This window comes from Prunus dulcis, chromosome 6, assembly GCF_902201215.1.
Source record: "Prunus dulcis chromosome 6, ALMONDv2, whole genome shotgun sequence".
In the NCBI taxonomy this organism is placed as follows: domain Eukaryota; kingdom Viridiplantae; phylum Streptophyta; class Magnoliopsida; order Rosales; family Rosaceae; genus Prunus; species Prunus dulcis.
The window spans coordinates 754,450-779,654 of record NC_047655.1 but is presented as its reverse complement, the minus strand read 5'-3'; the positions used below and the strand labels follow the sequence as shown (position 1 = coordinate 779,654).

Below are 25,205 nucleotides of genomic sequence, written 5' to 3'. Positions count from 1 at the left end.
TAAGATCAAAGAACGTTGTAATCAGAAAATGTTATAAACTTGGATTGTATTTGATCACATTTATATGGTAGTCAAATTTAGGAGGCGAGCTTGGATATATATGGGATATATATATTTTATTTTTTATTTTTTTTTTGGGTGGTTATTTTTTCACTCCCCTTTTATCCATCTACACTTCCTTTTGTTTTTTAATACTTTTTACTATAAGATAAAAGGGAGTTTAAGTGAACAAAAGAGGAGAACATACAATTTTAAAAAAATAGAGTGTAAGTGGATAAAAAGAGAGTGAAAAAATCAGTGCCATATATATATATATATATATATAATTACTATATTTTAAGGAAAGAATAGATCAACCCTTTTGAGAGATGTGAGATGAGATGATAATGAGACTAATTAAAGTGATGTGGTGTGGGTGTGGCCACAACTATACTACGCGGTTTGACAGACTAATTGAAATCTTTCGATTTTATTGACTACACTACAGAATTTCTACAATGCTAGACTCGATATATATGCATCCTAGATCTCCTACAACGCATATATCCGATATTAGAACAAGTATAGCCCAGAAAGAAACGTTCATGACTGCTCTACCTAGCTACTTCATGTTGAAATATATCAACACTAATTATTGATCTAATCATTAAAGTCCACATATTACATTATTAACTTCCATTATAATTAAATTCTTCAAATTTTGGTCCTCACGATAGTCTAATATAAATGATAGTTTAATACTAGACGATAGTCTAGTATTACTGGGTGTACCTATAAAATGTTCAATAATCGTATATAACAAGGTATTGACTCCGTCTTCTATGCCCGTAGCTAAACGTTCATAGAAAATAGGGATACCTTCTTCATTTAACTTTACTGCATGTGTGATTTACCGTTTTGACTCTTCAATTAGAGCATGTCCAGCGCATGCCACCAACCCTGAAGTTTATTTTTACTAGGGACTTGTGGGGTTGGTGGCATGCGCTTGCCTTGCCTTTGCCTTGACTTAGCCTTTTGGGGTGGACTTGCTCTTAAATGTTTATCCCACCAAGAACGTAATGTTCCAATGAATCCTGTTTCTAAAAGGGGAATAATTTCTGACCGTCTTAAATTGTGATTGGTGATGTAACTATTAACTACCATAGACATATGTTGAAGTTTATGTAGAATTTCTTGTTTAGAAAGACCATCAATATTCCATTCATATAATTTATCGGATTAGATTAAGAATTGACTTTGATAATTTCTTTCTTCAAACTGAATGTCTGGAGGTGTTGGTTTGGGATACCAAGTTTTTGTTAGACTATTAGGATTGACTTTGTTCCTTAATCTATTAAGCTTCAGATTACTATCTATTTCTAAATTTTTAAAATGCATCCGCAATTTTTGATATATTAGTAGAATCCACTTCGTTATTGGTTATAGACTCTGTTTCAGAGGTATTAACTAAAATGGAAGACTCAAGGACTTTGAGACCAGAAACTTCAGGTTTTTCTTTAATTGGGGTTAATTGTTTAAGCATTTCTTCAATCTTTTCCATTGTGGGACTTGACTTGAGAGTGGGGCTTGACTTTAGATCTTGGAATTTTACTAAAGGTTTTTCTTTTTGGGACTTAAGGGATATTTGTTGAGGGACTATTTTGTCAATTTTTGTTTCTATCTTATCTAATTGTTTTCCAATGACTATTAGCCTCTGGTTTGTATAATTATTTTGCTTAATTATTTTTTTATCATTTTGTTCTGGAATTTTGAAAGGACTTGCCTGAAGTTTAGTATTTTTATGGGTGATAACTATTGTTTCAGTAGGAGGATGATTGGCTAGAATTTCGGTATTATCCTCTTTTCTCTATTTTTCTTGGGTTAAAGTTTTTAATTCTTTGGACAAATAGTGACCTTCAACAAAATCAAGGTAAAATATTTCGGAATTAGTATTCTTCATGAAATTTTTCCATTCGTTAAAAATTTGTTCTCTTTGTTCTTTACTTGGGTAGGCCTTGTGATAATTATTTCTTTTATTCAGATTTTCAGGGGCATGTAAATAGTTATCTAAGATTTTCCAATGAATTTTAAATTCTTTATTAAGGGTTCGTAATGATTGTCTACTGGAATGGCTTCGGCTTCAAAATCAGTTTGTGTGGGGGAGTATGGGGAATCTGATTTTTGATCTTCTTTGATTGGTTTCTTACCATAACAAGGATGGTTGACCTGGGAGGTTTTTCTTAAAGATTCTAACTTTAAATCAATTAACGTTTTTTCTAACTCTAGGTCTCTTTCCAGAGTAGAGGAGGAGGCTGCAAAGGAATGTCTAGCAGGCGTATGTCTAAGGGATTGACTAGCTGTTGGGGGCTGTTGTCTTTGGACTGGGGACTTGTGGGGTTGATTTCCAAAATTTATTTTTACTGTACCATCTAAATATTGTTGAATATAATCTAAATTATTTAAATTGTGTTGGATAGGAGTGGGTTGATTTTCTATTGTTAGTGCCCAATCTAGAGTTAAAGTGACTTCTGACCATTTAATTGTATGAGGGACTCTTATATTAGCATTGGCTTTACTACTATGAATAAGCAAGGTTTGGTCTTTTGGACTTTTATTAAGGGCTTGGAAATTCATATTAGTTCCTGTGACTTTATAATAAATTATTATGTAAACTAAGGCTAGAGGTTGGGTACCTGGTAAGACTTTATACCCTGAAGTTTTTATATTTAATGTCAGAGTTTTTAGTATATGAGGATCACTTAGGCTGACTGTGAAATCTGGGTAACAATCAAAGTGAATTGGACCATTAAATAGACTTGACTCAATAATTCCTAGGGTACTATCACTAAAGTTGGTAAATCTGGCATCACGTAGGCAAAGTAAAATAGAAGCATTTAATCCTAACCTGGTAAGGGGTTTGACTGCTACTTGGACGAGACCAATATGAAGGAAATTGTTTCCATCATTCTTATGTTTCTTTATTGACTCAAGGTTTAATAATTGTCATGTTTCGTGTTCTTTACTCAAAGCATAGACTTGTTCGACTGTTTTCACATGGGTTGTACTTTTGAAACTAGAAAATAACCATTTCTTCTTGTAAATTTATGTACTAGGGATTTTGGGGATATTCCAATCTTTGTAGTCAATTTCATTACTAGTTTCGTATTCTATCTGTTCTTCATTTTCTATTTCTGAGAGTTTACTAATATTGGCTCTAGAACTACTACTGTTACAAGAGTTTGTTCTAAAAAGGCGACTCATTTGGACAAAGATTACTGATTTTTCTACGAAGGGTAAGAAGGAAAGCTTAAAATTCTATAACGGGTTCAAGAATTCCTGAAGACTGAGGGATTTTCTCTCTCTCCGCTCATGCCTCACCTGGAACTTATTGTTTGGAATCTAGGACATATTGTTTGGGTTAAGAGAAAGACTCGAAATACAGAAAAACACTGAAAGAGTTACAGAATTGGAAAGCAAACTTCAAACACAGAGTAGGATGACCAGTGACTTTGAACACAGAGAAGCAGGATTAGAATAACTCTTCATATATATATATATATATATATATATAATATTACTATATTTTAAGGAATGAATAGATCAACCCTTTTGAGAGATGAGATGAGATGATACAGAGACTAATTAAAGTGATGTGGTGTGGGTGTGGGTGTGGCCACAACTATACCACGCGGTTTGACAGTCTAATTGAAGTCTTTCGATTTTATTGACTACATATACAGAATTTCTACAATGCTAGACTCGATATATATACATCCCAGATCTCCTGCAACGCATACATCCAATGTTTGAACAAGTATAGCCCAGAAAGAAACGTTCATGACTGCTCTAGCTAGCTACTTCATGTTGAAATATATCAACACTAATTATTGATCTAATCATTAAGGTCCACATATTACATTATTAACTTCCATTATAATTAAATTCTTCAAATTTTGGTCCAGACGATAGTCTAATATAAATGATAGTTTAAATTACAATAAAATAGAGATTTCTTGCATACACACACTACCAATATGTCATAATATAATAATTTATATTATTTAATCATCATCATAGTAAATCTGATCACACTCATGCGTGCTACGTAGAAAGTGTAAGGAACATTTTCTCCAAAATATATATGGATCTGAAAACCAGGCATTAATTGTGAACTTGGAAAAAAAGTGTCTTAAACCCCACGTCAAGTGCACAATCATTGCTTCGTGACCAGCTCCGCTACATGAATTATTGGATACAAAGACTACGGCGAAGGAGAATAGACACAAGATTATATTGACATTGGACTTTTGAAATATACATACATATATCTCCAGTAAAATATTTGACCCCTCCACTGGACTTTTGAAAATTCTTTAACTAAAATGCCGTGCACCGTCTCACCTAATAATAATATACTTTCCCTATAAAAGGGTAGAGATATTAGTCTCCAATCATCCCATCTCATCTCCCAAGTTTGAGCTACTAACTATAGCAACCTCTTAAATTCGTTTTCCTCATACCATCATGTCTTCATCATTTTCAATTGTAGCAGCAATTATTCTTGTTACTATTTGTGTGTTGGGAAATTCCAAAGCTCAACTAAGCTCAACTTTCTATACCACCACATGCCCAAATGTAACCAGCGTTGTTCGTGGTGTGGTGGAGCAAGCTCAACAAAATGATATTCGTATTGGTGCTAAACTCATCCAGGTTCATTTCCACGACTGCTTTGTCAACGTACGTACCTAAAAACACAAAAGAAAATTCTTTTTGTATTTGTGTCAAATTGTGATTTGTTTTGTAATGTTAACTATGTGAAATACTAATTAATTAATTGAAGATGCAGGGTTGTGATGGTTCGATTATGCTGGACAACGCAGATGGCATAGAGAGTGAGAAAGATGCAGTTCCCAATCAATCCACAGATGGATATGATGTGGTTGATGACATCAAAACTGCACTCGAGAATGTTTGACCTGGTGTTGTCTCCTGTGCCGACATTTTAGCAATTGCTTCTCAAATATTGGTTTCTGCGGTAACATACATACATATTATTCTTAATTATATATTATTTTAATTGCAACTTCAGTTAATTAATGGAGTATTATTCGTATTTACATTAATGGTTTCTTATATATATATATATATATATATATATATTTCTTGTCATTAATTATATATTTTATTTATGAATGTTACAGAATGGAGGCCCAACGTGGGAAGTTCAATTGGGAAGAAGAGACAGTAGGACAGCCAAACCAATCTGGTACCACTGCCATTCCAAGCCCTTTTGAAAACCTTGAGAAAATTACAAAAAAATTCAGCGACGTAGGATTAGATTCCACTGATCTGGTTGCTTTATCAGGTATATAACTGATCACTAGCTATAATATAACTGTTCTAGTTATAAATTTGCAAAGATATGTGACCGTTTGGTTTCTCAGGTGCTCATACATTTGGGCGGGCAAGATGTCTTACTTTCGTCCACCGTCTGTACAATTTCAGTGGCACGGGGAACCCCGACCCGACCATAGACACAACATACTTAGAAACGCTACGGCAAATATGTCCTAACGGCGGTAATGGAGGTACATTGGCGGACCTTGACCAATCAACGCGTGACGAGTTCGACAGCAACTACTTCACAAACCTCCAAAACAAGCGCGGGCTTCTCCAAACGGATCAGGAGCTATTCTCAACTAGCGGAGACACTGTTGCCATTGTGAACCGCTTTGCTAATAGCCAAAGCGACTTCTTTGATAGCTTTGGTCAGTCCATGATCAATATGGGAAACATTAGACCTTTGACGGGCAGTGATGGAGAGATTAGGTCTGATTGCAAAAGAGTCAATTGAAATCATCATATTATGTAGTTGTCCATGTATATGCATGGTGTAAAACTAAAACCTCATCATAACATGCATGTTGTTATATATGTCTTGGTACTGCCTGGCATACCAATGGACATTCAAATAAAGTAAAGGAATTTTGGAAACTTGGAAGAAACGTGTGTTGATCAAACTCACGCGGACGCGGTGCTTCAAGATCACTTCTTCTTCTGCTGCTAAGTGCTTGGTTGATATATCAAAAGACTGGGGCCGAAGAGAACATACAGACCCTAAAAATTGTCCTCCCAGTAACCTGACAGCGGCCCAATACAATTTGTCCATGTTACCATGTATATGCATAATGCATGCATGACAAAACATGATCATAACATGCATGTTATATTATGGATCTGAACTCACGAAAACGTGTCTTAGGAGAAAATAGTTTTTACATCGCGTCTTCAACCCTCGATCGTCAATCACCGAAACTGATCAACCAGTCATCTTCCCCATTGGCAAATAAGTGACAGAGCCATATAATTCTGTGGTCTATTAGTAATTTATTAGTACTCATAGCTTGTCGTGTGCATATGCCTGCACCAAATTTTGAATATTCCGAAATCTCCCTTCGACCCATTAATGATTTCGAATAAACCTCAAAGTTAAACCTTTTCCAAAAGCATGTATGTCTTATCGATACCTAATTACTTGAACTTTCTTGCCATAATTATAAGTGAACAATGTCTTATCAATACCTCATAAGTGAGCATGTATGTCTTATAACCACCGTCCAATATAAATATGTACTTAAGATCATGAGAGATTTTTCTCGTACATTTACAATTAGTAATGGAACATTCTGGTCTAACACAAGTCTAGTTTAATTCTTCTTACCAAACGAGGCCTATATGTTGCCGAAGAATGTATTGCTCGGTACTAAATTATTTATCTACAGTTTTTTTATACACACTCAATTTTTAGTGGATACTTTTTTCGGTAAACTTAATACGTGACTGACTCACTGATATTAGACATATATAGCCCCACTGCATATGAGCATCACCACTCTGACTCTTATCTCATGTCCAAAAAATAAGGCATATCTTCTGGCGGTTCAACGCACTTTATTAAAGTAAAAGCGCATTTTTTTCTTTCTGAAAAAAAAAAAGTAAAGGCACATGTTTTTTATGGAAGAAAAAAGAAGCAAAAAGGCATAAATTCCTCAATTATACAACTCCTTTTAAACTTTAAAGTTTTTTTTTTCTCTTTGGGTAAATAAATTTGAATTTCAACTCATTTTGAACTTCATACTAATTACAACCAGAGTAGTTGTACGTGTAGGTTTAAATTTCTAGAGATATTATAACTAAGGCACGATCAATCTCATGTTTGTCTTCATATGAATTAAGTTCCAATCTGATCATTGTAGCCATGATAGTGTGAGAATGTGAAGGTAAAGAGTCTCACATTGGAAAGTTAAGAAACCTAGCAAGGGCTTATAAGAAGTTGAGTTACTCCCCTCATTGCCAATTGGTTTTGGGGTGGAACCTCAACTTCCTTCAGATAATACATATAACACTATTGCTTAGTTTCTTGATTTTATGAAACAGTGATCTGTTACGATACAATACTCAAATCGAAAGTTGTGTTTTCCATTTTTTAGTTTGATATAGGTACTCGATACCATTTAAGTATTTGTCACGCTATAAATAAAAGCTTAGGTTATATATAGAACTACTTACTACTGCTCTCTCAAAGAAAATGTCTCCTTCTTCTTCTTCTGCTTCTCAAAATAATTGCAGTATTAAAATATCGGTAAGTATTTTGTTTGCGATATTATTAATATTGTGTGCAGGTGCAGGATATGGTGAAGCTCAGCTGACCACTACGTTTTATGATGAAGTCTGCCCATGCGCCATAACCACTGTGCGTGGTGTCATTCTAGACGCTTTGCAGACAGATCCCCGGATTGCTGCCAGCCTCACCAGGCTTCACTTCCATGACTGCTTCGTCAACGTACATATTTCATCTCCTGCTCTTTTACTTTTACTTCTAAGTACATGTTCTTCTTCATGATCAAATGTTCCATTCATCAGAGGACTCAAACTGATGAGCTTAGATTTAAGCTGAAGAACTTATTTAACTTAAAACAACTAATTTCGGAATTTGGACACCGACCACGATTAATCATTCGAAAACGAACAAAATTTATCCTAACATAATTAAGCAACCACTTAGATATTTGAAAACATTGGTGAATATATTGTTGGGAAGATCACAAGACTTGTTGGTTGTATTAATTTCAGGGTTGTGATGGATCAATCTTGTTGGACAACAGTAGCAGCACTTCGAGTACCATAGACAGCGAGAAAGCAGCATTTGCAAATAACAACTCAGCCAGAGGATTTGATGTTGTGGACAACATCAAGACCGCATTGGAGACTGCTTGTCCCGGGGTTGTTTCCTGTGCTGATATTCTCGCCATTGCAGCTGAAGAATCTGTTTCTTTGGTACATACTTCAAAAACAATTTATGCCCCTTCATCTTGTTCTTCTATATCGATCTCTTCTTGAAATTAATTTTATGGTTGCAGTCTGGAGGCCCCTCATGGACAGTTCTATTAGGAAGAAGGGATAGCACAACAGCGAATCGAACGGCGGCCAACGAAGCCCTTCCAGCTCCCTCTTTCACCCTTGACGAACTCAAGGCCAGCTTCGCAGCTATAGGCCTCGACACCACTGATCTGGTTGCACTATCCGGTAAGCAAGAAAAGAAAAAAAAAACATTTGATGGAACTATATACATATATGTGTTGCTTTTTAGTGACAACATTTGACATACATATGATATAATATATAATTCACAGGTGCTCACACATTTGGGCGTGCTAAATGTCAATCTTTCAGCAATCGACTGTATGACTTCAACAGCACAGGCCTTCCTGATCCGACCTTAAACTCAACCTACTTAGAAACACTGAGAGAGTTATGCCCCCAGAACGGGAATGCGAGTGTGCTAGCTAACTTTGATCCTTCAACACCTAACACTTTCGACGGCAAGTATTTCTCTAATCTTCAAGTTCGTAAGGGCCTTCTCCAAAGCGATCAAGAGCTGTTTTCGACCAGCGGGGCTGATACGATCAACATTGTTAACAACTTCAGCGTTAATCAGAGCGCCTTCTTTGAGAGCTTTGTGAAATCCATGATTAAAATGGGGAATATAAGCCCTCTGACCGGAACTGATGGAGAGATTCGATTGAACTGCAGGAGGGTTAATGGAGAATCATCTGCTACTTTGATAGCGGAGTATTAATAAAAAGTTATGGCTATGTAAAACTAATAAAGCTTTACGCCTGATACGATGATGATCATGGCTACAAGTTCATGTTCAAGCTTATATGGCTACGAGCTCATCTCTTTCTATGAAATTTCTTGAATAAAGCTATGACATGATTTACAATTATCAACCACATCCATTGCACAAAGATATTATAAGCTTAAATTACAAAGACTTGTGTTTACAAACTATCATGTCATTAGAAATTAAGTATGAAATATACAATGTAAAAACCATGAGTGGCTAATGGAGAACAATCCCCTCCTACATCCTGGTGGCTAGTACACTAAACCATACCCTATTGTTGATCTCCACTTCATTCCCACATGTTCAAAGACAATCATTTACAGCTTGCACAAACCTTCCCTAATTATAACTTTTTTTCTCCTACTTTTCTATGGAGAAATACGACAGAAAACATTTTCTCCAAATCTTTGTTAACATGATCCATATAAACAGGGCATCTGATTTATCATTTATCTAGGGTCTCCCCTGCTGCTGTTTTTGTTGCTTCTGGTTATGTCTAATGAGTTGAGCATACAGAAGCTCGTTCCATGTGTCGGGAACACCAGGAAGGCACCAGTGACTGCAATCCTGGTATCTCAAAGGAGATTTTCTCTCCTCCTCTGTGAAATTCTGCTTTCTATAAATGGATGGATGAGCATCCCTCCTAAAATCAGTCATTCTTGTAATGTTCAGATAGAGAATTGGCGTCTTCATTTCTATGATTACCGAGTCCAAGATTCTCATTTTCGACATATATTTTCCTTTGTTTGCTTCTTTTGCAGTTGGCTCTGTCTCACCATGACATTGACCTCCAGAATTCCATCTTCCACCTCTGCGAAGGGTAAAAAGATTATTAAGATTAGTAGATGCTGTATAAAGATTATTAAGATGCTGTATATTTGTTAACCAACCATGAGGTTCTGAAAGTTAAAATTACTTCATGTGGTTACCTAAAGTGATTAGGCGAATAGCCCCGGAAGAAAACAATAGTTTTCTCAATATTTATATTGACGTCAACCCATCTAGCCCATGTCATTAGAGCTTTCCGAAATGCCTCTTTAACATTCAATTCACCATAGATATGGCTACCCTCTTGATAGTAACCTTTCCTGCAATATGATTATGTTATTGTAGTATTCCAGGCCAGTTTCATAAAATCAATGACACAGAGTGACAGGGGGAATGGGTCTTACCCTCTGGAAGTTTTCTCATGAGTCCACCAGTGACCTGTGTTGAAGATGAGAACATCTGCACTTTTGTACTTATCAGAGGACCTCTCAATCAAATCAAGGCGAAGTGTCTCCTTTAGCGATCCATTTGCATCTGGCATCTCCCATTCTTGAACTAGAAATGGTGATCGGAAGAACTCCACTGAACAATTATAATCCTGTGGATCCATTTGAGAACAAAATATAAATATTAACTTAGATGCTCCATCGAGCTGTTCGGATAACATGGGATATAAATGAAAGCAAAAAATTTAGCTCCATTGGGCTGTTTAGATAACTGTTTTTTTTCTACATGTTTGAAATGGAAATCCCAAGTCAATAGCAAACTGTATTGGTTGCAGGCGTGTGAACTTTCTCATTCACTCTGGTCAAAATGAAATAAAACTCAAAAGGAATGAAGGAAGAATTTATCAGGCTATGAATTCCAAATCAGAGATAATGGATGATGAACAACATGCCTTGAATATAAAAGAGTGAGAGCCCTCTGTACGAAATTCGCTCCTACCAGAGGCTTCAACAACTCTGCTCTTATCATCCACTGAATTCCTGAGGAGACAAACTAAAGACTCCCACATATTCCTATTGAGAGAATCACCTACAAAAACTAGACGCTTTCCTCTCAATAATCCCAACATGTTCCTACCATTCAACCTGCTCAAGAAGTTCATCAGAAACCAGCATCACAAAAACAAACCAACAAGCTTTATTCAACAGAAACAATCATTAGCATAAAACATAAACACACACACACACACACACATTAGTCCACAGAACAGAACACTATGAAATTCATTTTGAACTTTGAACAGACTTAACAAGTAATTGTTATATTGATCCTTACAAGACTAACTGCAAGCAAGCAAGAATTTTGCACTTACGAAAACCAGCTATAACTCAGGTATAAAATTGCCACAACAGCTAAAGTTTGTTTAAAAGTAAAACCTTAAATTAGAAGTGAACCCAAATAAAATATATGTAAAAACAGCCCTGAGCCCCGCAAATGAAAAATACCTTGGGAGATTGCAATGTTTTGGTTGCCATCTATACTTCTCGTAACCATTATCAGGCCTCTTGTTAAGAAAACAATTGAAAGACTCATCTATGTGAGGACAAGACCCCGGAGCATAAAGTGGGTAGAAATCATCTCTCACCCATCTTCCATCAAATATGTCACAATCATTCGTCCAAAAATCCAAACCAGGCCCAGTTTGTTTGCTTTGCTTCTCAGAGTCAGGCAATGCCTCATTGCCAACATCACTCTCTTTCGACGTCAATGCAACATAGCTTGATCTTCCTGCTTCTGCTTGCCCCAAAACCCCATTCTTTGCCAAACCATCTTTTCCATTAGGATCTTCAGAAAAAGATTGAGAACTCACAGCCACAGGCTTAGCTTCCGTCGCATTAACCTTGAAAGCTTCAATTTCATTCGAGGACGAGGAAGATTCATTTGTTCTATTTGAACCCTCCAGTTCCCCAGAAACTTGGATTGTAGTGTTCTTGGACGTCTGATTGGAGTCTTGAGACATGAAAAAAATGGGGTTGGGTGGTTGAGCATTACCCATCTGACGATCACTCTTCAAACTTCCACTCTCATCCAAATGTGGTAAAGATTCACTTTTCCAGGAAAATGGGTTTTCCCGGGAAAGCTCAAAAGGGGTGTTTGGGGTCTGGGCAGAAGAGGAGTAGAAGAAGGAGGCATGGAAGATGTTCTTGAAGCCGAAAGGGAAAGAGTAGCCAGATGGGTTGAAAACCAAGAAGAGAGTGCAGGCAATGCAGACAAATGAGAATCCATAAGCAAGGGCGGGGGCTCTTCTTGAGTTGAAGAAGATTGATGAAGAAAGCAAGGGCTTGGGCTCTGCCTTTGTGATTGTGGGTGGCTGGTGCTTAGTGGATTGTGGGGTTGTCTGGGTTGGAGAATCTACCATTGTGAATTGTGAGATGTGTGAGAGTGAGACTGAGAGAGAGAACAGAGAAGAGAGCTGAGAGTTGAGGCTCAGTTTAGTTTGTTAATTTTGGCCCCCAGAGAGAGTAATTGGTTAAAGATGAAAGATTAATTTCACTTGTAAGGCCATTTTTACTGTTGAAGTGGTTAAACCATTTGAGGGTTTAAGAAATTTGCTATTTTTGTGGATAAACATGCAGATGAAATTATGGGCAAGTCAGACAGGTTTTTATTTCTAAATAAAAGGACTAAACTGCCCCATGAGGCGGATTTAGGAATTTTGCTTGAAGGAATCAACATCAAATGGTAAAAAAGTTCTATACAAAATAGAACTAAAAAATGAAATGATAATATTATTGTTGATACCAGAATCAGCGACCAATAAAGGCTGAACACATGGACAATGCTTGGCATCGGCAGGTAAGCCCTCGGCACCCAAGCATACCGACCGCAATACAAAACACAAATGCCCATTGGGCACGTGGCGTATCCACAGTGAATGTCTACAGTCTCACATCGAAATTCTACACAACTTGCACACCTCCCGAGATTTATAAAATGAGCACAATTCCCCAAAATAGAGGTAATTTGAACTTTCGGCATACTGCCTTTGGATATATTCAAATCATTTGCTAAATTTGTACTTACTTAAGCATCGGAAAGCCTTCGGTCGGTATCACATCGGTGCCTGAGGTCTTATCGAGCGTTTGTTATCTTGCAGATCTCGCGCTCCACCGAGGCCTAAAGCATATTGAAGGCCCAAACATCACTAAGTTGAGCCCGATAAAGTGCCAAACCACTTTTTCGCATCAACAGTTTGGCGCTGTCTATGGGAATCGATCTGAATCGACCCGAATCGACCCATTATCCCTAGCCGTATGGGGACCTCTTCAGTGCCTATATTCTTGCCTAAGGAAGGATTGCCGTTCGGAAGGCAGAGTGGGGCTAGCCCGGCTCTACCCCCTGCACTCCCTTCGGCAGCTCATCTGTGATACAAACGACCGTCAAAGCCGAACTCTTGGCCCAAACCACTTCCCTTAAGCAAGATATGGCTAAACTACAGGAGCATAACAACCTCCTTTCATGCAAAGTAGATGAAACCCAAGAGTTGCTAAACCAGTAGCCAAAGCAAAGCATTCAGACTGCTCAGGTGTCCTAAAGCCTGCAGACTCCGAGTCGACAAAGGAAAGGTAAGAAGGGGACAAAGGCAGCGCCTGCACCCTCCAAACAGCTAATAGTCCCGACACCTAAAGACAAGCCTCACCTACCGAAGAAGGTTTACTCTGATTGCCGCAATCGGATTAATGATAGGGAGGCTGAAAGGCAGATATCTCCGATCAGGGTCAATGCGCACCTTAGAGACTCGCAAATGAGGGTTCTGGGAAATAAATCGCCCATTCGGAAGGTATGAGGTCTGGAATCCGTAGCCGAATCAGACCAAGAATACGTCCTTTCCAAAACCACAGAATCAACCTACCGTTTGGCAACACCTACACGATACTCTGAGGTAAGGCCATCGAGTCCGCACAGATATTCGAAGGACTATAGTTCCGAAGAAGTTCCTAGTCGAGATCCCGTTATCCGACTCCTCTTTCAGAAGGTCAAGAAGATGGAGAACGACAGGGCTCGCTCTCAGGGGCCTGATTGGGGAAAGTTTCAAATAGGACCCTTTACCGAACGCATCAAGCAATCTAGGCATGACAGGGAGGTGCAGCCACTTCGCATACCATTCTACACCGGGGTGGAAGACCCCTTAACGCATCTCCATTCCTTCCAATCGGCAATAGGGTGCAAGGGCCTCAATGACGAGGGGCAATGTCTACTGTTCCCGTTCGCGCTCACCGAAGCGGCCTTAAATTGGTTCTGTTGTTTGGAACCAGAAACTGTAGACTCCTTCAACAAATTGAAACAGATTTTCCTCAACTACTTCATGATCCAAACAAACCGTTTGCACTCTGCCAATGACCTGTACATGATTCGGCAAAAGGAGGATGAACCCCTAAAGGAATATGCTACACGCTTCAGCCATGAGTACTCAAAGTGTCCGAAAACGAATGACAGTGCAGCCTACGACGCCATCAAGAGTGGCCTTCGGTCCTCACACTTTCGATACCTCGTGGACAGTAGCAACTGGCCCACCTATGACGAACTAATGAAGCAAGCGGCAATCCAAGCAAATGCTGAATATTATAACTTAAAATTCGGGCCTCCGGCTTGGCAGGAGGAACTAGCTCTAAGGAGTTATCCCGTGTAGGAATCTCTGTATGCCCCGACTAAAAGAAATGATGAATCTTCGGCGGGGCACAAACGGAAGGACAATCATAACACTCGGCATGGGCACTCAAAAAAGGGGAAAAACAAGTACGATCGCAATGACCACCGGGCGCCCCTGCTAAATAACGATTGCGGTCAGGAAGTCTTCACTCTACTGAATACCACTTACGAAGCTATTCTGATGAACGAGCAAGAAATAATACCGAAGCCGAATCACCGAAAGCCCAATCAGCAGGACAATCGAGACACCAATAAATTCTGTCGATACCATCAACACAACAGTCATAACACTAAAGACTGCATAAGCCTGAGAAAAATCGTCGAAAGGCTGATTCATGAGGGAAAACTGGATCAGTATATTGCCAGACCACCGCAAGCACCGGCCCCGAATGCAAATCTACATATTAACATGATCAGTACCACCAGCAGGGGCCCCACTCTAGCAAGGATGTTCAACCGCTCAAGGAAACAGTATGTTTGTGCTGCATAGTACCCGCTGGTCTTCGGCATAGAGGTCAACCGGCATCACAAAATGCCGAAGGTTTGGTGAGAGCCCTTCACATTTTATGAAGAGGAAGAAGAAGGAATCATCTACCCCCACGATGACCAGATGATCATCCGAGCCAAACTCGCCGACTGCGACGTAGGGCGGGTGCTGATCGACACAAGTAGTTCGGTGAACGTAATCTTTGCCGATGCCTTCAGAGGAATGGAAATAAATGATAGCCAGGTCAATCGACAGTTAACGCCCCTGCTCAGTTTCTCCGGGGACCTGGTCCAGCTAGTTGACAGTGTCAGTCTGCCCATCGCCTTTGGCGTGGTCCCACGAAAAACGATGAACTATGACCAATTCCTCATTGTAGACTGCCCAACGGCATACAACGTCATAGTGGGACGAACGACACTAGCGGGAATCAAGGCGCACATGTCCCCCCACATGCTATTGATGAAATTTCCGACCTACAATGGCACATGCGCGATTCGAGTAGACCAGCTCAATGCACAAGCTTGCTATGCCACTGCTCTCAAATCAGCGTCCTTCAAACCTCCCAGCAAAACCATGTCTGTTCAAGGAGCACCGAACGGTACTGGGCCAATCGACGACCCAAGAGATGAAATGCCAACGCCTCAAGCACAACCAGCCAAAGAACTAGAAACGGTGATCTTGGATGAAGAACAACTTGATCGAAGTGTGAAAATCGGCACCACATTCACCCCATCACTCCGAGCGCAATTCATCGAGTTCTTCCGTCACCATTCTTAGGTGTTCGCCTGGTCTTATAAAGACATCTCCCCCGAGGTCATCAATCATAAGCTTAGTATCTCCCCCACTTATAAACATGTGCGACAGAAGCGCCGTTCGTACTATGTCGAACGGTACGAAGTCATGCGAAATGAAATTGACAAGCTCCAGACCATCGGCTTTATCAAAGAAGCGACATTCCCTTATGGCTGGCCAACTCTATAATGGTTCGGAAGGCGAAAGGTGGGTGGCGAATGTGCCATGACTATGCGTATATAAACAAGGCCTGTCCGAAAGATAGCTTCCCGTTACCCCGAATCGACCAGCTCGTGGACGCTACTGCCAGTCATGAGTTGCTCAGTTTCATGGACGCTTATTCGGGGTACAATCAAATATTCATGCATCCTGCCAACAGTGAGCATATGGCGTTTATCACATACATGGGACTGTATTGCTATAATGTCGTGTCGTTCGGTCTAAAAAATGCGGGAGCAACATATCAAAGGCTTGTCAACCGAATCTTTGCCAAACATATCGGCGGCATCATGGAGGTATATGTTGATGATATGTTGGTAAAAAGTCAGACGAAAGAAGAACACCTACACAACTTGGCCTTTATGTTCGGTATATTGAAGGACTATCGAATGATACTAAACCCAACGAAGTGCGCCTTCTGTGTATCTTCCAGTAAGTTTCTCGGATTCATGATCAGTCAAAGAGGAATCAAGGCCAACCCCGAGAAAATCAAAGCCATAATCGACATGGAAAGGCCGAAGACAAGAAAGGACATTCAGAGTCTTACCAGGCGAGTTGCAGCCTTAACGTGCTTCATCTCCAAGGCTACCAACAAGTGCGTACCGTTCTTTAAAGCCTTAAAAGGGGGCAAACAGCACATCGCGTGGACTACCAAATGCGACCAGGCATTTCAAGACTTAAAGAACTACATGAGCAGAGCACCATTGTTGTCGAAGCCACTCCCAGAAGAGATCCTATTTCTTTATCTTACGGTATCTAGCACTGCTGTCAATTCAGTGTTAATACGAAAACCAGAAAAAGCAGAGCTGCCAATCTTCTACGTCAGTAAAGCGCTGCAAAGCACAGAGCTTCGGTACCCTCCCCTAGAACAGTTAGCCCTATTCTTTGTTGTCTCAGCTCGAAGACCCTGCCCATACTTCCAAGCGCACGAAATCACAATCTTAACCAACCAACCACTTTGGCAAGTACTCCAAAAATCGAAAACATCCGGCCAATTGGTCAAGTGGGCGATTGAAGTCGGAGAATTTGACATACAATTCAAGCCAAAGCCTGCGGAGAAAGGTCAAGCCATGGCCGATTTCATCTCCGAGCTTACACCTTTGGTAGAACCTGAGCCAGCCAATCCAGGAACCGATGCAGAAGAACATGGCAAGCAGAGTGCGAACACTTCGACCCTTCAATCCCCTAATGGATTCTACATGTTGATGGTTCGGTAAATCAGCAAGATTGTGGGGCTGGATTAGTATTAACTACTCCAGACATAGTCAAAATTGAATACTCCCTCCGATTCGGCTTTAGAGCCTCCAACAACGAGGCAAAATATGAAACACTTTTGGTCGACCTACAGCTAGTCGAAAGCATGAACGCTAAATAGATCAGCATCCACAGTGACTCTTAGCTCATAGTGAATCAGATAACGGCAGAATTTGCAGACAAAGATGCCTCCATGTCAGCTTACCTGTCAACTATACACCAACTGCTCAGAAATTCCAGACTTACGAGATTTGGCAGATCTCTATGATAGAAAACAGTCACGCTGATGCGTTGGCCCAATTAGCTTCGGCCATTAATAACAGGTTCGGTAGGAAAGTGCCAGGGGAAATACTAGACCAACCAAGTACGGCAACCTCTGACGTATGTACCGTACGGTATGAGAACACGTGGATGTCTCCCATCTACGCTTTCCTAACGGACGGTACCCAGCCCCAAGATAAGACGCAAGCCCAGAAGCTACGATACCGATTGGCAAGATATACAGTCATCAATGATGTCCTTTACAGTCGTGGCTATACCACGCCGTATCAAAAGTGCATCACTACCGAAAGGGGGACTACGTGCTTCGGGAGATCCACGGCAGTATATGTGGTGACCATTCTGGATCCCGATCGCTGGCACATAAGGCCTTTCAGCAGGGATATTACTGGCCGACTATGCATCAGGATGCGAATACACTAGTGAAGACGTGCGACAAATGCCAACGATTCGGTAATATACCCCACATCCCTGCCGAGCCCTTGATACCGATCATAAGTCCATGGCATTTTGCCCAATGGGGACTGGACTTAATTGGCCCAATGCCGCAAGGGAAAGGTCAAGTCAAGTATGATGTGGTGGCCGTAGACTACTTCACCAAATGGGTAGAAGCCGAAGCTTTGGCGGCCATAACTGCCGCTAGAATGGAAGACTTCTTCTGGACACACATATGTTGCCGATTTGGTATCCCCTACGCAATCATAACTGATAACGGTAGGCAATTTGACTCGGAGCTCTTTAGATAGTTCTGCACTTTCCTCAAAATCAATTTGTTTTTCGCTTCACCAGCTCACCCCCAATCAAATGGCCAAGTCAAAGCAATAAATAAGATCATTAAGAAACTGCTGAAACAGCAGCTCAACAACGCCAAAGGCGCCTGGCTGGAGAAGCTTCCCGAAGCACTGTAGGCCATCCGAACATCCTTCTGAACGTCCACTGGGGAAACCCCTTTTTCTCTAGCTTTCAGATCGGAAGCCATTGTCCCTGTGGAGATCAGTGAGCCTTCCTACCTAACGGAAAGCTTTGCACCGAAAGCTAATGAGGAGGCCCTTGCGTTAAGCCTCGACTTGATTGAAGAACGAATAGCGCAGGCCAACATCCGGAATAAAGCCTACAAGCAGCGCGTCTCTCGGTTCTATGACTCAAGGATCCGACCCTGTTCTTTCCTAATAGGGGATTGGATCATGCGAAAGGTCTCTCTAGGAACCAAAAACCCCACGGAGGGAACCCTCGGACCTTTATGGGAAAGACCTTACGAAGTCATTGGTATTCTCCGATCGGGAACATATTGACTAAAAGACTCCAATGATAAGACCCTCGGTCATGGAACGTCGAACATCTGAAGTATTACTACAGGTGAAGTTCCCTAGCTAACGACATGTTAAAACTGTAAAACAAACAATCTGCTTGTACTCCTGCCTTCGGCAGCATTTAAATGAAAAGCCTACTGCCCTGCTATTTATTAAAAATGTTTGATTAAATTATTTAGACATCCTTCGTTAACAAAAGGGAACGGTGGGGACCATCATACGTAAATTGCCGAAAGTAACCCGACTTAAAATCAGGAAATTCCACGGTATCCATTTAACCCTTGGTAGATGGAGAGACGATCGGAATGACTGGTCACTTAGGCAACAGACCTTTTATTAGCCTTCAGTAATAAAAGGGTTCGAACCTGAATCCTACCAATTCTATATGCCATCGCAATTTTCAATTAAAAAGATTTTTTATCTAGACGTGTTAGCCATCGGCGGCAGTCACAACGATCGGTAAATGTATGTCAACTAAAACCTGTTAGCCTTCGGCAACAGTAAAAAAGTACAGCTACAAACAAAAAGATATATAATATTTTTTTAAAAGCAGTCAAAATAAAATAAAAGAGGTTTGGCACTTTATCGGGCTCAACTTAGTGATGTTTGGGCCTCGATGGAGCGCGAGATCTGCAAAATAACAAACGCTCGGTAAGACCTTAGGCACCGGTTTGGTACTCGCTGAAGGCTCTCCGATGCTTAAGTAAGTACGGATTTAGCAAAGGATTTGAATATATCAAAAGGCAGTATGCCGAAAGTTCAGATTACCTCCATTTTGGGGAATTTTGCTCCTTTTATAAACCTTGGGAGGTGTGCAAGTTATGTAGAATTTCGATATGGGACTGTAGACATTCACTGTGGATACGCCACGTGCCCAGTGGGCATTTTTGTTTTGTATTGCGGTCGATATGCTTGGGTGCCGAGGGCTTCCCTGCCGATGCCAAGCATTGTCCACGTGTTCAGCCTTTATTGATTGCTAATTCTGGTATCAACAGTCTTAGAAAACAAATTTTCCCTAAGGTTTCAAATTGTTACAGATAACTCCATAAATCCAATTCATAAAAAAACGAAGAAGAAAAACCCTAATTCATAAGACTCTTTGTACTTCGTTCCCCCAAGAAAAAGAAGATGTTTCATACTCCTCGTCCATATCTTCTTCATATGCTATACTCCTTTGCAGCAGCTGAAAAAAAGGAATTTCAACCAATGAAGGGGTTGTAAAGAGAAAGAAGAGTGGAGAGTACATGGCCCTTTTTTAAGAGATTGTCGTATACCTAGTAGTGGAGATTAGCCACATGGTGTTGGTGATGAAAACATGCATTCAACTTGTTCAAAATTTTGAAGGTTTTAAGGATGATAACGAAAGTGAAGATGGTGATGGTAGTGATCATGAGATTTATGTATCTGGAGATGCTGTGAGGTGTTCCCATTCACTGATGATGAGGATGATTTTAGGGTTTAGGTGTTCTTATTTTGAAAGTTGAAGGGGTATTTGTGTAATTTCTAGGACCTCATAGGGTTATATGAAAATATGACATAACAATCAAAGATCACAAGCTAAGCTTAAGCTAGCTAGTTTGAATTGAACAAGTATATATATTGGTAAGGGGAAGAGAGGGTCAGGCTTTGGTTTGATAAAAATTGCCAAATATACATATTTTGAAGAAATAAAAGACCAATCGATACGATAACCTTTCCGCTGGTGGTGGTGTCAAGAAGTAAGGCTAGCGGAGCTAGTCACAGAAGACAAGAGATGGATGTTGAATTCAATTCCATTACCTAGCCTCCTAATTAATATAAGCAAGTAAACCATCGCTCTGTGTTCTCCTTCTCTGATGCAACCACCCTACACTTCTTCTACAGCCCAATACAGTGTCTTTCGTGGCTTTGGCCCAATATGTGTATTTCTCCTTTGTTAGGCTCTTCTTACTTTTCCCCACATTGTTGGGCAAACTAAAGTAACCGTTAGATAGCTGTCACGTGTCTTACATTTTTCATCCTTATCAGCTTTCCATCTTTGTGGTACTAAAGGAGCCTGGCCTCACAATAGTGAGGCAGAGAAGAATATACATTTCCTATTTTCAATTCTGCCTTTCTTTATCTTTTGCCTTGTTTTCAGCAGCCGTGTACCCATCATTTTCTTTGGGTGTTTTCCTTTAACCAAACACAACAAACTAATAAAGGACCTTTACTAGCTAGTGCTGCGCCCTTTTTTCATCTCAATCCTTATCAGTTAATTATATAGGGGGAGAGAGAGAGAGAGAGAGTTAATAAAATCCATGCCCTCCATTATTCTTGCTTTACTCTTAACCCCATCTTCCTTATGCTGTACCTTGTTGAGCAACTATATATATAAAAGGACGGTCCTGCAGTGCAGCATTGCATGCATATCCTTCCATATTATTCCAACTTTGCTTCAATTGGACAAATATTACCTACTAACTTTGTTTGTTTTGTTTTATTTGATCAATTTCTACTATCTCAGAGACAAATCCGGAGGCAAGGGCAACAGTAACATCTGGCTGGCTACAGGAAGAAATGGATTTGAGGAAAACACGACATGGGGGTTTCAGATTTCCTTCACTTCCACGTATATTCAATTGGCAAACTTTCTTTTTCAAACCGTTGATTTCTTCTTATTTTTTCTAATGTCATCTAATTTATTATGTTTTTTTTTTTTCATTTTTCTTAACCCGGTCTGGTTGGTTCCTATTCCTAAAGTCAATACGCATGGGTTTGACTTTAAAAAATAACGTCTGCATTTTTATTTTTATTTTTGTTGCTGGAATAATAAAATCTGCATATTTTCCGAGAGGTTGCCGCGTGCATACATGCAATTGGAAATTCCAAAATTCCCTTTCAACCTATAATGATTTCGAATAAACCAGAAAGTTAAATCCAAATTATTATTTTTTCCAAAAGGAACATGAATGTCTTATCGATGCCTAATTATGTGGACTTCCTTACAATATTATATTTGCACTAATCCCAATTGAACAACTGGTTATCTACTAAACCTTTAATTAAGATCTTAAGAGATTTTGTGGCTACTTTCCCTGGCCTATTGATGTAGCACAGCCCTGGGTGTGTTAGTTTTAACACTCAGAGCAATAGGACAGAAAAGAATAAGAAAAGCTGAAGGAAAGAAAGATAGAAGGCAGGCAGAAATCAGAGAGTTAAGAGAAGGTTTAATCAATATTCAAATCTGAATTTTAAAGAACTACATAGGGGTATTTATAGCAAACTAAAACCTAGAGATAATAGGATTAAAATCCCCAGCTAAAACAGAAATCCTATTCCTAATAAAATAGGAAACTTAGAAATCCTACTAGGATTTGGAAAACTAAAGAATAAAGGAAACTAACAAATAAATTAGGAAACTAAACAATGTAGATCCTATGCATCCTGCATCATTCTCCTCCGGTTGAAAGAACTTGACGCTGGGGAGTTTAACGACGATGGCGCCGACTGTAGGTATGAATAATAGGAGGACGAGCATCAGTAACTTCAGCTGCTGCCAAATCATCTTGAACTTGACGGAGAAGAGAAGGATCATGCTGATGAAACTCATCTTCAGTAATCCAAGTAGCATCTGTATCCGGACGTCCCACCCAACGAACCAAAAAACGAGAAAACCCCCCAAGGGCTGAAGCCACCACTTCATGATCTAAGACTTGTGAGATTTGATCCGTAGGAGCAGCATGGGAAGTAGGCACGCGAGGAGCAGCAGGCGGAACAATAGCATGGGTTATTTCAGTCGCAACAGGAGGAGTAAAAGTACCCCGGTATGGAAACAAATCAGATATGTTAAAAATGGGACTGATATGAACATCAGAAGGAAGTTCAACCAAATAAGCATTGGCACCCAACTTGCGAAGGATACGATAAGGACCCATCGATCGAGCATGAAGTTTCTTAAAAGAATGTTTGGGAAATCGCTCAGGGCAAACACGAACCATAACATAATCACCTTCTTGGAAGTTTTGACTGCGACGATGAGTATTGGCAACAAGTTGGTATGTGTCCGTACTTAGAGAAATTTTCTGACGAACCTCCTCATGTAGGCGACGAATGTGCTCAGCAAAGGTAGTTGCAGATTCCGAAGGACGGGCATCAATAGGAAGGGGAGCAAGATCAATGGGTGGACGTGGCATCACACCGTAAACAATTTCAAAAGGACTTTTACCTGTAGTTCGGTTGGCAGAATTATTATAAGCAAATTCTGCTACAGGAAGAATGAGGTCCCAATTACCCTGCTTATCACCGACTAAACATCGTAATAAATCTCCAAGACTACGATTAACCACTTCAGTTTGACCATCTGTTTGAGGATGAAATGCAGACGAAAACTTTAAAGAAGTACCAAAGAGCTTCCACAAGGTCTTCCAAAAATAACTAACAAACTTGACATCACGGTCTGAAACAATAGAAACAGGAAGCCCATGCAGACGAATGACCTCTTTAAAAAATAACTTGGCCACGGAAGAAGCATCAGCAGCTTTAGAGCAAGGCAGAAAGTGAGCCATTTTAGAGAATCTGTCAACGACAACCAGGATAGAATCATGGCCGCGTGCCGTTTTAGGAAGGCCAAGAACAAAGTCCATGCTTAAATCTTTCCACGGGGTATGCGGAATTGGCAAAGGAGTGTATAATCCAGTATTTTGCTTTCTAGCCTTGGCAAGCTGACAAGTGCGACATTGGGCTAGGATGTGAGCAACATCTCGCTTCAATGAAGGCCAATAAAATCGATCGGCAACTAGAGTAATGGTCTTATCTTTACCAAAATGTCCAGCTAGACCTCCAGCATGTAATTCCCACACAAGGAAATCACGTAAAGAGGTACGGGGAATGCATAACTGCGTTCCACGAAAGAGATAACCATCCCGCAGCAGAAAATCAACATGATCACGACGATTTCCAGCCGTAACTTCCTGAAAAATGAGACCAAAATCTGGACAAGAAGAATACTCAGTTTTGATTTTATCAAAACCCACAACTTGTGCAGTCAATGATTGAAGGATAACGCCTACTCGGCTTAGTGCATCAGCAACCTTATTATCAACTCCTGGACGATGTCGAATCACAAAGGTGAAAATCTGAAGATACTCAGTCCACTTAATATGGCGGCTACTGATGTTACGTTGAGAATGGAGATACCTTAACGCTTGATGATCAGAATATAAGACAAACTCATTTGGTAACAGATAATATTGCCAATAACGTAGTGCACGGACTATGGCATAGAATTCCTTGTCGTAAGTCGAATACTTTTGCTTTGCCTCATTAAGCTTCTCACTAAAATAAGCAACAGGATGTCCTTCCTGACTTAAGACGCCCCCAATGCCAACACCAGATGCGTCACATGCTACTTCAAAAACTTTAGTCAACTCGGGATGGCGTAGGACAGGTGCTTCTGTCATTTTCTGTTTTAATGCCTCAAACGCTCGAGTGGCCGCATGAGTCCATCGAAACTCACCTTGCTTTATACAGTCTGTGATAGGAGCCATTATAGTACTGAAACTAGGGATAAAACGTCGGTAAAAAGATGCTAACCCATGAAAGCTTCGAGTCTCGGTTAAAGTTGAAGGAAGCGGCCAATTTACAATGGCGTGAACTTTGTCAGGATCAGCACTTATGCCAGCTGCGGAAACAATGAATCCCAGAAATAAAACTTGGTCTTGAAGGAAAGAACACTTCTTCAAATTAACAAACAACTTTTCCTGGCGTAACATATGAAAAATTGTTCGGAGGTGTTGCAGATGGTCCTCTTTTGAATGGCTGTAGATAAGGATATCATCAAAGTATACAACCAAAAACTTTCCGATATAAGGACGCAAAACATGGGTCATCACGCGCATAAATGTGCTAGGCGCGTTAGACATTCCAAATGGCATAACAAGCCACTCATACAATCCATCAGGAGTTTTGAATGCGGTTTTCCATTCATCACCTTCCCTAATACGAATCTGATGGTAACCGCTACGAAGGTCAATCTTGGAAAACCATTTGGAACCTGCCAACTCATCCAACATATCCTCAAGTCGTGGAATAGGGAATCGATATTTAACTGTGATCTTATTAATAGCTCTACTGTCAACACACATTCGCCAAGAGCCATCTTTTTTGGGAGTAAGAAGCACTGGTACAGCACATGGGCTCAGGCTATGGCGAATAAATCCTTTATCCAACAGACCTTGAATTTGCGTGTTTAGTTCGGCACGTTCAGACGAGTTCATGCGGTAATGAGGAAGATTCGGAAGTTGTGATCCGG

General features: G+C 40.1%; 2 protein-coding genes and 1 pseudogene across 2 annotated transcripts; 2 read left to right on the top strand and 1 right to left on the bottom strand.

The window, feature by feature from the left end:
• The first annotated feature begins 4,503 nt into the window (after window positions 1-4,503).
• Window positions 4,504-5,833, top strand: LOC117633005 (annotated as a pseudogene).
• Window positions 5,834-7,539: 1,706 nt separating this feature from the next.
• LOC117630966 (peroxidase A2-like) lies at window positions 7,540-9,265 on the top strand. The gene is made up of 4 exons (XM_034363849.1): window positions 7,540-7,822; window positions 8,113-8,316; window positions 8,400-8,565; window positions 8,673-9,265. Exons 1-4 carry the CDS (start codon window positions 7,568-7,570, stop codon window positions 9,116-9,118), a joined length of 1,071 nt encoding a protein of 356 aa, XP_034219740.1. The 5' UTR covers window positions 7,540-7,567; the 3' UTR covers window positions 9,119-9,265.
• Window positions 9,266-9,281: 16 nt separating this feature from the next.
• LOC117630965 (protein trichome birefringence-like 4) lies at window positions 9,282-12,379 on the bottom strand. Its single transcript, XM_034363848.1, has 5 exons — window positions 11,389-12,379; window positions 10,836-11,028; window positions 10,342-10,535; window positions 10,099-10,257; window positions 9,282-9,980 (listed from the first exon to the last, which is right to left on the bottom strand). The coding sequence occupies exons 1-5, from the start codon at window positions 12,300-12,302 to the stop codon at window positions 9,623-9,625; spliced, it is 1,818 nt and encodes a 605-aa protein (XP_034219739.1). The 5' UTR covers window positions 12,303-12,379; the 3' UTR covers window positions 9,282-9,622.
• Window positions 12,380-25,205: the final 12,826 nt, after the last annotated feature.

Coding starts and splice junctions, on each gene's coding strand:
- LOC117630966 (XM_034363849.1), top strand. CDS start 7,568: ATGTCTCCTTCTTCTTCTTCTGCTTCTCAAAATAATTGCAGTATTAAA. Junction 7,823..8,112: donor TCCATGACTGCTTCGTCAAC/GTACATATTTCA, acceptor TATTAATTTCAG/GGTTGTGATGGATCAATCTT. Junction 8,317..8,399: donor CTGAAGAATCTGTTTCTTTG/GTACATACTTCA, acceptor TTATGGTTGCAG/TCTGGAGGCCCCTCATGGAC.
- LOC117630965 (XM_034363848.1), bottom strand. CDS start 12,302: ATGGTAGATTCTCCAACCCAGACAACCCCACAATCCACTAAGCACCAG. Junction 10,536..10,835: donor CTCACTCTTTTATATTCAAG/GCATGTTGTTCA, acceptor ATGGATCCACAG/GATTATAATTGTTCAGTGGA. Junction 10,258..10,341: donor CATGAGAAAACTTCCAGAGG/GTAAGACCCATT, acceptor ATCATATTGCAG/GAAAGGTTACTATCAAGAGG.